Here is an 8,829-nt window from a genome sequence, read left to right on the forward strand (position 1 = left end):
GCCACCACCCTCGAGCCGGACTGCGCACGCGGCCCACGTGGGTCAATGCGCGCAGTGGGCCCGGGCCCGTCTGGCGCCGATCACGCAGCACGTACGTGAAAGAAGGGACGAGGACGGGCACGAAGTGCCCGCAAGGTGCATGGCCCGACTCGGCAGCAGGGACGGCTCGCCCTACACGACGAGGATGCAGCCGTGGCGCAGCAGAAAGCAGGTGAGCGGTGGTGGCTTATGCATCTATCAGCGAACGTGCTCGTCGGGGGCTACGGGCGCACGGTGAAGAATGCAGGAAATAGAAAAATCGATCTCAGTCGTGCCACGTTGCACCAATGCTCTTCGCCATGAAGGCGTACATGTCGGACGTCTCGGCGATGATCTTGCTCGTGGGCTTGCCAAAGCCGTGACCTGCAGCCACCTCCACACGCGCCAGGAAGGGACCACCCAGCTCCGGGTTCGTGTGCTGCAGCGTGGCCACGTACTTGAGCGAATGCAGCGGCACCACGCGATCATCATGGTCACCGGTCACCACTAGGATGGCTGGGTATTTGACGCCGGGGCGCACATTGTGGATGGGGCTGTACTTCTCCAGTACCCTGAAGTCCTCCTCCTCATCTGGGTTGCCGTAGTCGGAGATCCAAGCATGGCCGATGGTGAACTTGTGAAACTTGAACATGTCAAGGACGCCTACTTGGCACACGACGCACGAGAACTCGTCAGGGGCCTGATTGGCGCAGGCAGCGACGAGGAGGCCGCCGTTGGAGCCGCCCATGATGGCCGTCGTGGCAGGGGAGCCAATTTTGTTGCTGTGGAGGTATTTGGCGGCGGAGACAAAATCGGTGAAACAGTTTTGCTTCTTCGTAAGGCGCCCGGCGTCGTGCCACAACTGGCCGTACTCGTTGCCGCCGCGAATGTTCGGAATGGCGAGAACGCCGCCGAGGTTCTGTAGAAAGACGATGCGCGACGGGCTGAAGCTGGGGGTCAGCGAAATGCCGAAACCACCGTAGCCGTAAAGCATGACCGGTGAGTGGGGGGACAAGGACCCCTTCTTGTGCACGATGAACATCGGAATCTTCGTGCCATCAGCAGATTGGTAAAAGTGCTGCACAGTGACGTAGTCTTCGACGTTGAGACCGTTCACTACGTCGTCCTTGTAGACAGTCAGCGAGCCCTGCGGGTTGTTGATGTCCATGACATAGGAGCGACCGGGCAACATGAACGAGGAGACCTTGAAGGAGACAAAGTCCTTCTTATAGTCAGAAAATAAGGACGTGATGGTGCCGAGCGGCAGATCCAATTTCTTCATCTCCGCCGCCCCGTGCAGCTTGCGGTAGTACATCACGTCCTTGACGTCCTCGAGGTACACAACGATCAGTGTGTCCTTCACAAGCGCAGCACGGTTCAGCACTGACTCCTGCTCAGCGACGACATCCTTTTCCTCGGTCGTTTCAAGGTTAATGGAAACGATCTTTTTGCGCGAAGCATCCTTGGTGCTCGTCATGTAAAACATCTTGCCTTCGTTGCCGACATAGATGTACTGGGCGACGAACGTGTTTACCACCTTCACGAACTCCAGCGGCCTCTTCAGCTCCTCGTAGGTGGTGGGCAGCTTTGCAATCCAAATAAGGTTGTTCGGATCACACCCGTTCATGACGCGGATGACGAGGTACTCGTGGTCGTCCGTCACCTCGGCCGCTAAGATCCACTGGGGATGCTCGGGCACCTGCAGAATGAGCAAATCCTCCGACTGCGCAGTCCCGACCTTGTGGAAGCACACGTAGTGATTCTGCGCCGAGTCCGTCTCGGCGCCCTTGTCGACGTCCTCGCTGAGCTCGGGATAGCGCTGGTAGAAGAAGCCGTCATTTTTCCACCACGAGATGCCCGAAAACTTCGCCCAGTTCAACTTGTCGGGAAGTTGTTCCCCCGTCTCCGCGTTGAGTACCTGGATGTACTGCCAGTCGCTTCCCTTGTCGCTCAGGCTGTAGGCAAACAGCTCCTCGTTCTCGCTCCAAGCGTGGGCCTTGAGAGCAGTGGTGCCGTCGGCGCTGAGAGTGTTCGGGTCGAGAAAGACAGTCGGATTGTCGTCCTTGAGAGACGTCGCCTGCATGATGACGCTCTGGTTTTGCAGGCCGGTGTTGTACTGATAGTAATACTTGCCAGCGTGCAGACTCGGGTTACTTGTGCGCGCGTAGTTGAGCATCGCCGTCACTCGCTCCACTATCTTGTCTCGGACCTCGTTGGAGGACTTCATGTACGCATCGAATGCCTCGTTTTGCTGCCGCACGAACTCCTTCGTCTCGGCATTACATGGGTCCTCGAGGTAGTCGTACGGCTCCGGGATTGTGCGGCCGTGCAGCTGGTAGGTCGTAGCCGCACGGCGGACGACGGGGTAGAGGGACTTCATGACTGGGTTCTGCCTTGTGTGCGGAAGCTCCTGGCGAAGAGATCGACAACGAGGTCAGAAGCACGACCAGCGAGAGAGAGAGAGAGAGAGGCAGGGCAGCTAACAGAAAACGAGGGACTTTTAACAGACCCAGGATGCAGGAAGCAAAACAGAATGGTAGCTGAGAAACAGAACACCTGCAGTGATGTGTGTTCTCACATGCACGCACGCGTGCGTGTGTGTGTGTGTGTGTGTGTGTGTCGGCATCATACCGCAGGTAGTGGCGGGGGCGGGAGGGAGGAAAGAGAAGGGAGACCTCAGAGAGGCGGAGCGAGAATGCAGAGAAGACAATTAGGCGATGGCAGCGGCGATGCCATCCACAAAGGGACGCCTCTGGGAAAATCATTCATGTACACCTAGACAGCTGCAGCATGACAAAGGAAAAGCTTCCACAGAATACCGCCGCTCAGGCGCGTTCTGGGGCCATGTCCCTTTGGCATGGACAGGGGCAGCGAATGAAGTGCTTCCCGCAGGCGTCCGCACCAACGCGTGGTGCCGAGTAGGGCGCGACGCGCAACCTGCGGGCAGCCACACCGGGTGATGGCCAGGACGTAGAGGAAGAGAGATGCACTACAAAGGTGACGCGGAGATGCGCGATACCGACACAACGCGGTACCACCCTGTCGCACAGTGCTTCTGCTGTGAGGGAGATTGGTAAACATGCGTTACTACGAGGTGTGCCTACTAGAGAGAGAAAAAAAAAGCATAAACAACAAAGACCTAAGAGAAAAACCCGAGATCCTTGTTAGACGGCGACAAGAAGGCACGCGTGTTTTGGCGTGCTCACGGGAGCGGGGGTATCGGAGTTGGGGTGGCAGAGAACAGAAGCCGCGATGTCAACAGCGACAGAAACACGCTCGATCGACAACAGAATTCCTTCCGCTCTCTCCTCCCCGCTCTTCTCTCTCGATCTGGCACCGCCTACTTCACCTGCCGCGGCCACAGATGCCAGCGAGAACAAGGAGCGACGCGTGCGTCGGGGTACGTCGACGGGTAAAAGGGACTTGCCGCGGCTGCGGCAAGCATGCGAAGTAGCTACGCGCGCAGAAACGAAAAAAAAAAGACAAGTACGCGGACCCAGACGTCCCTCCGTACACGGCTGTCGGCTCGCCCTGTGGTCGCCATGCGCGTCACTGCGGGAGGAGGCGGGGAGGTCATCAAACCCCGAGACCAATCCACGGAAAGGCATGCTGTACTTAAACGCCGTTCTTGAGCTCCTCGGCATCGTACAGGGAAAGGCTGTCGAGGTACTTGCGCAGCACCTCTGTCTCGATGTTGTCCTCCCATGTCGTCTTGGACAAACGCGGAGGCGGGATGTTGGTGTAATCGGCCTCGCCCGACGCCTGCGTCTCCTTCGTGCGGCCGACGGCCTCGTTAACGTACGTTCCCTGCACATCCACGGCAAAGCCCTCCACAATGGAGCGATCCACCATCACCTTCGGCACCAGCGTGTAGCCGGCGAATTGCTTGTTGTCCTTCACAACCTGCTCCGCAACTCGCTTTGCCTTGTCCACCAGGGCCCGGTCCTGCTCCTTACCAGGGGCGACGTAGATCTTGGCCGTCACGCGCTTCATCTTGGCGTTGACGTAGGTCTCGTACACCTCCGCGACATCCGGGAGCACGTCTAGCATGCCGTTGCTCTGCATCCACTCGAGAGTGAAGGTAGTCGGGGCGGAGAGCGACTTGAACTCCTTCACCTCACTCACCACCACGGTACGCTGCCAGAAGACAGGCAGCTTCGGGATGGCGGCAGCGATGGTCTGGAAGTCTTTCAGAATGGTATCAAAGCTGCCCTTCGGCTCCACCGCCTTGTACAGGAACTTGGCGAACGTGACAGAGTCGCTGGGGACAATATTGGCGGGGAACTGCGCGCGCTCAAAGTCGCTAGCGTAGAGCTTCTTCAGCTCCTCCGACGGGGTGTAGAAGCGCGCCGTCGTGGCAAACGGCACGCACATGGAGAGACGGCGGAACATTACTTTTTTATCGCTCGTAAACGGGCAATCGGCAAGGCGAACACTCACAGCGACGTGGCGGAGGAGGGGCCGTGGAAGGAAGCGTCGGAACAGAGGGCAACTCTGTGCTGCACAAAAACGATCACGATACAAACGTGAAGCTTCGTTCGCTGCTCTGATGCCGGGCCAAGACGTGAGAGGCGGTTAACAAGGGAAAAGCAGATGAAGAGGGAAAACCGAAAAGGGTGAAGCAGACGGTGGGAGAGGCAACTCAACGAAGGCGATACCAAAGGCAAGCGGAACAGGAGGAGAAGTTGTTAACCTTGTCGCATCGGCAAAGGGGCGAGGGTAAGCACACCCCCTCCCCACAGAGGGAGCGTGCGTGCATGACGTACATGCATTTCCAAACAAACGGCATGCGACCGCGTCCCGTAGAGTGGTCGTCGGCGGCTCGATGACAGACCGTCAATCGAACTCGTCGCCAATACGCTCCTCCTCTCCCTTTGCGTGGGGGAAGGGCAAACACTGGAAAAACGGGCCTGTTCATGTCACGCAGCCTTTTTTTTCGATTGTATGCTTCTTCTGCTTACGAAGCAACAGAGCGCAGACCACCTCCCACTCCCTCACCAGCCCGACGCACCCCTCCGCAGAAAGAAGCTAAGAGTGGCCGTGTAGCCGTCCGCCACCACGCTGGATACACATGTGCATGCCAAAGCCCTTTTTTCTCACCGCTTTTTTTGTTCCGCAATAGAACACGAGTTCCACTCCACGCTACAGCCGCCCTGCCACAGACCCATCGCGTGGTGCCGAGCAGCGCTAGACATGCGGGCGCCCCACACAGCACCCTGCGCCGACGCGGCCACCCGAGCACGGTCTCTGCCTCAGCCCCAAGCCCGCCCACCCACCCCCCAGGTCGCCTCACGGGTCGCTCCCGCTGTGCTGGTCGCCACCTGGCGCACCTCTCTCTCTCACTCACTCTGTCTGGGGGGTAGCTCAGGCTCCCATCACACCAGCGGCCAGTGGGGCGGCCCAAGGAGGTACGTGCGAGCCACGCGGGCACGCTTGCCTTCTATCCTAGGCATGGCACAAGCGTGCCCACGGCCGCAGCTCGCTGCAACGCAGCGCCATCCACGACATCAACGCCGACATATCAGCACCGCTGAATCGCTCTCACCTCCACCCCCACGTCGTGGGGGTACTTTTGAGCCTGCCACCACCACATGCAGCTGTGCGTTCGCGGGGACATACGGGGGGAGGGGGAGGGGGTCTGCAGGGCTGGCCCACAGATGAGGCGCTGGACCCTGAGATGCTGCGCACCGAGGTGTGCCCGTCATCAGGGCATGCTACAACCGTCAAACGGACAAGAAGAAGCACAACCGATAAACACACGGAGCCCTTGAGTACACAACGAGAAACAAAAAGATAAAAGAGGAAAGCGAAGAACAAAACGACAGCGGCCACAGCCAACGCATCATCTGCATCCTAATAGGAGAGGAAGGGAAGGGGTAGGGGGGCTGAGAAAGGCAGCGTGTCGGAGGGGAGGTTGGGTGAAAAGCAGTATCTGTTGGATCTCGGGCAGGCCGAGGACGACAGAGGGAGTGCTAAGGATTGGAGAATGAGAAGGGCTCGAAGGCGCCAAACGCGCCTAAGCACACAGTACACTCAGCATATAGCATATTCACTCATCCCGGCACACACGGCCCTCCACTCTGCGTACATAGCGGACGACTTCCCTTTGCAACACACTTTTGCACGTGTTCCGCTTAGGAAAAGAGATCATTCAGCTGCGTGTCTCTACCGGCGGACTGCGGTGCGGCAGAGATTGGCGCTGGCACTGTTTGACTTCCGCTTCCCATACCGTTTCCGAACAAGTCCTCAATGGCACTCGCTGCGGTTGGCGGTGATGCTGGCGCCTGTGACCCTGACGCGGCCTGAAAGGCTGGCGAGGAGGCCCCGACGGTGGAAGGCGAGGCGCTGAACAGGTCGCCAAAAGGATCTGCATGCTGAGCGCCGTTGCTGCCGCTCGCCACCGGGTGACGCGCCCCGGTCCCATCGCCCAAGAACTCAAATATATCGTACCTTGCCCGTGCAGCATCAGGCGCCGATGCCCCATCCTGGGTGCCCATCGACGGTGTCGCTGGCAGCTTCACCGCATCGTCGTCCTCTGTGTCCTCCTCGTCCAGTTCCACGTCGGCCAGCCCGTAGGGAGGGAGAAACGACTGGTACGGGCGGGCGAACACGATGGCGGCAGTGTTGAGGGACTTCTTTAGGTCCGCCATGGTCATGGCATCGCTGAAGGTGTGGTCGACGTTCACAGGCACCATTTGCCCATGAACCACCTTTTTCATCTGCTCCACAGTGATGCCCTTAGAGAGCAGACGCCAGTACGCAAAGGCGCGGTCACGCACATCGGCGTCGTCACTGTGCGTCGTCACTGTTTCCAGCAAGCGATTCAGCTGCGGCTCCATCGTCTGCGGGTCTCGTAGAAACATCTTCACCGCCGCGCTCAGGATCGCGAGCTGCACGCGCTGCTCGTGCTCCATGATGGTGTCGATAAAGCGCTGAATAATGTCCTTGCCGTTTTCGATGAAGTCGCAGTACTCACCCAGCATCCACAGCAACGACACCTTCGCCTCCTCCTCTACGACCTCGTCAGCGCCGTAGTCGGTCACCAGCGCATCCAGCATGAGTAGCTCTGGGTACTTGCGCACAATATCCTTTGCGGCTGTCACCACGTGAGGCAGCAGCTCTGGCCGCCGATCCACTAGCTGCATGAGAAGGTTCGCGCAGTCAGGCGCCATGGAATCTACCTTGATGGCGAGCGAAGCGATGGCACGCACCACCTCGACCACAAACACCATGTCCACCCCCGAGGCGTACTCGGCCAATTCCTTGGCAATCTCTGGCGCCACGGACGGCGTGGCAAGCTTCAACAGGAGGCGCAGCTTCTCCAGCTTAACGAACGGCGGGTCGCTGTAACGTACGTAGAAGGCGTCGAGGTTGGTGCGCAGCAAATTCGGAAAGATGACCAGCAGTGCGTGAATGTTCTTGCAGACAATGTACTGTGTTTCAGCATCGCGCTTCGCCAGCGTTAGGAGGGCGGTGTTGACGCGCACAGTGCAGCGCTCAATCAGCTCCTGCGAGCACCGGCTCGCCAGGTTGGCAACTACCTTGATCGCCCCCATCACCACAGCCGGGTTCTGGTGATTCATGCGGGGCAGAACGCGCGTCAGCAGAGTCTCGGCGCTCTCCTTGTCGCTAGGACGCTGGGCCGCCAGTAGGTCAAGGATGTACTGTTGCCCCCATTCATTGCACTCTGGCAGGTGGTAGACGAGTCGATTCACCCATTCGTTGCTACTCTCAATCTTCTCGCTTCCGTAGTCGTTCACCTCGCACACGATTGCTGCGGCGTTGGATGCGACGATTGGGTTGTTGTCGTTAAGCAGCTCCACGAGGTCCTTCTTGAAGTCCTGCTGGTAAAAGAGGTTCATGTCATCGTGAAACAGCTTGCCGAGGCCCATGGCGGCAGTCTTGCGCACGTACGGGTCCGGATCTGCCACGGCACGGCGCAGAGGCTCCAGCGTGTATTCGAGTACCGAGGACACCCGGATGCACATCATCGTCCGCACCGCAAGCGCCCGCACAACGGGGGAGCTGTTCGTGGTATCCTGCAGGAACGTGTTGACGGCTAGCAACGCCTTCTCCGGCTGCAGCCGCGCCGTGCTGAGCACGTACAAATAGACCAACTTCTTGAGCTCCAGATCGGTCGATGGAGCCAGCTTCACGACGTCGACAAAGAGGTAGCTCACGTCGCGCCCCATCGTCATGTTGGCGATGATGCGCTTCACCGCGGCCTTTTTGCGATAGCTGTCGGTGCCGTTGAGGTCATTTTGCAGCTCCGCAGCTTCGCCGCGGCGCGTCTGCGCAAAGTACTTGGATCCCGTCTTTGTTTCCTCCAATTTGCGCTGAATTCTCTCGCGCGCCTTGCGGAGAAAGTTCTCCATCGCGCGCGTTCCTATGATTGAGTGGGGGAGGGAGAGGGTGAGGGGGGTGAAGGGCAGGCGCACGTCGCCTTCGACGGTTCCGCGAACAGGCCTTGAACGAAGGGCACGTGAGCAGGAAACCGAGATTTCGTCTCAGACACCTCCTCGCTGTGCGCAGCGATCCTTAGCCCAGCGCGTCGCTTTCGGTAGCAGCCGTGCTGCCTTGTGTCACACGGACACGGGTGTGGAAAGCCGCCTGAAGAGCGGCAACAAAACAAAAAGAAAAAGGTTTGTGTGAGGGTGTCGGGGGAACGGATGTGTGGGAGGTGTCAGCAGCGGTGGGCGAGTCACGGCAATGTGATGCTGTGTCGACTCGTAGTGTTCCCTTTGCTCGCACCTCCATGCTCCATAGACGTTGATGCAGAAACATGGGAGAAACGGGGGGGGGGAAGAGAAC

General features: G+C 58.9%; 3 protein-coding genes across 3 annotated transcripts; all 3 read right to left on the reverse strand.

The window, feature by feature from the left end:
- Positions 1 to 304: 304 nt before the first annotated feature.
- On the reverse strand, positions 305 to 2,398 carry LDBPK_367060 (prolyl oligopeptidase, putative; the record flags this gene model as incomplete). The annotated part of the gene is made up of 1 exon (XM_003865769.1): positions 305 to 2,398. The coding sequence occupies one exon, from the start codon at positions 2,396 to 2,398 to the stop codon at positions 305 to 307; it is 2,094 nt and encodes a 697-aa protein (XP_003865817.1).
- Positions 2,399 to 3,633: 1,235 nt separating this feature from the next.
- LDBPK_367070 (hypothetical protein, conserved) lies at positions 3,634 to 4,410 on the reverse strand (the record flags this gene model as incomplete). The annotated part of the gene is made up of 1 exon (XM_003865770.1): positions 3,634 to 4,410. The coding sequence occupies one exon, from the start codon at positions 4,408 to 4,410 to the stop codon at positions 3,634 to 3,636; it is 777 nt and encodes a 258-aa protein (XP_003865818.1).
- A 1,742-nt stretch (positions 4,411 to 6,152) lies between these two features.
- LDBPK_367080 (beta-adaptin, putative) lies at positions 6,153 to 8,393 on the reverse strand (the record flags this gene model as incomplete). Its single annotated transcript, XM_003865771.1, has 1 exon — positions 6,153 to 8,393. The coding sequence occupies one exon, from the start codon at positions 8,391 to 8,393 to the stop codon at positions 6,153 to 6,155; it is 2,241 nt and encodes a 746-aa protein (XP_003865819.1).
- Positions 8,394 to 8,829: the final 436 nt, after the last annotated feature.

The sequence above is a fragment of the Leishmania donovani genome, chromosome 36 (genome assembly GCF_000227135.1).
Source record: "Leishmania donovani BPK282A1 complete genome, chromosome 36".
NCBI classification, from domain to species: domain Eukaryota; phylum Euglenozoa; class Kinetoplastea; order Trypanosomatida; family Trypanosomatidae; genus Leishmania; species Leishmania donovani.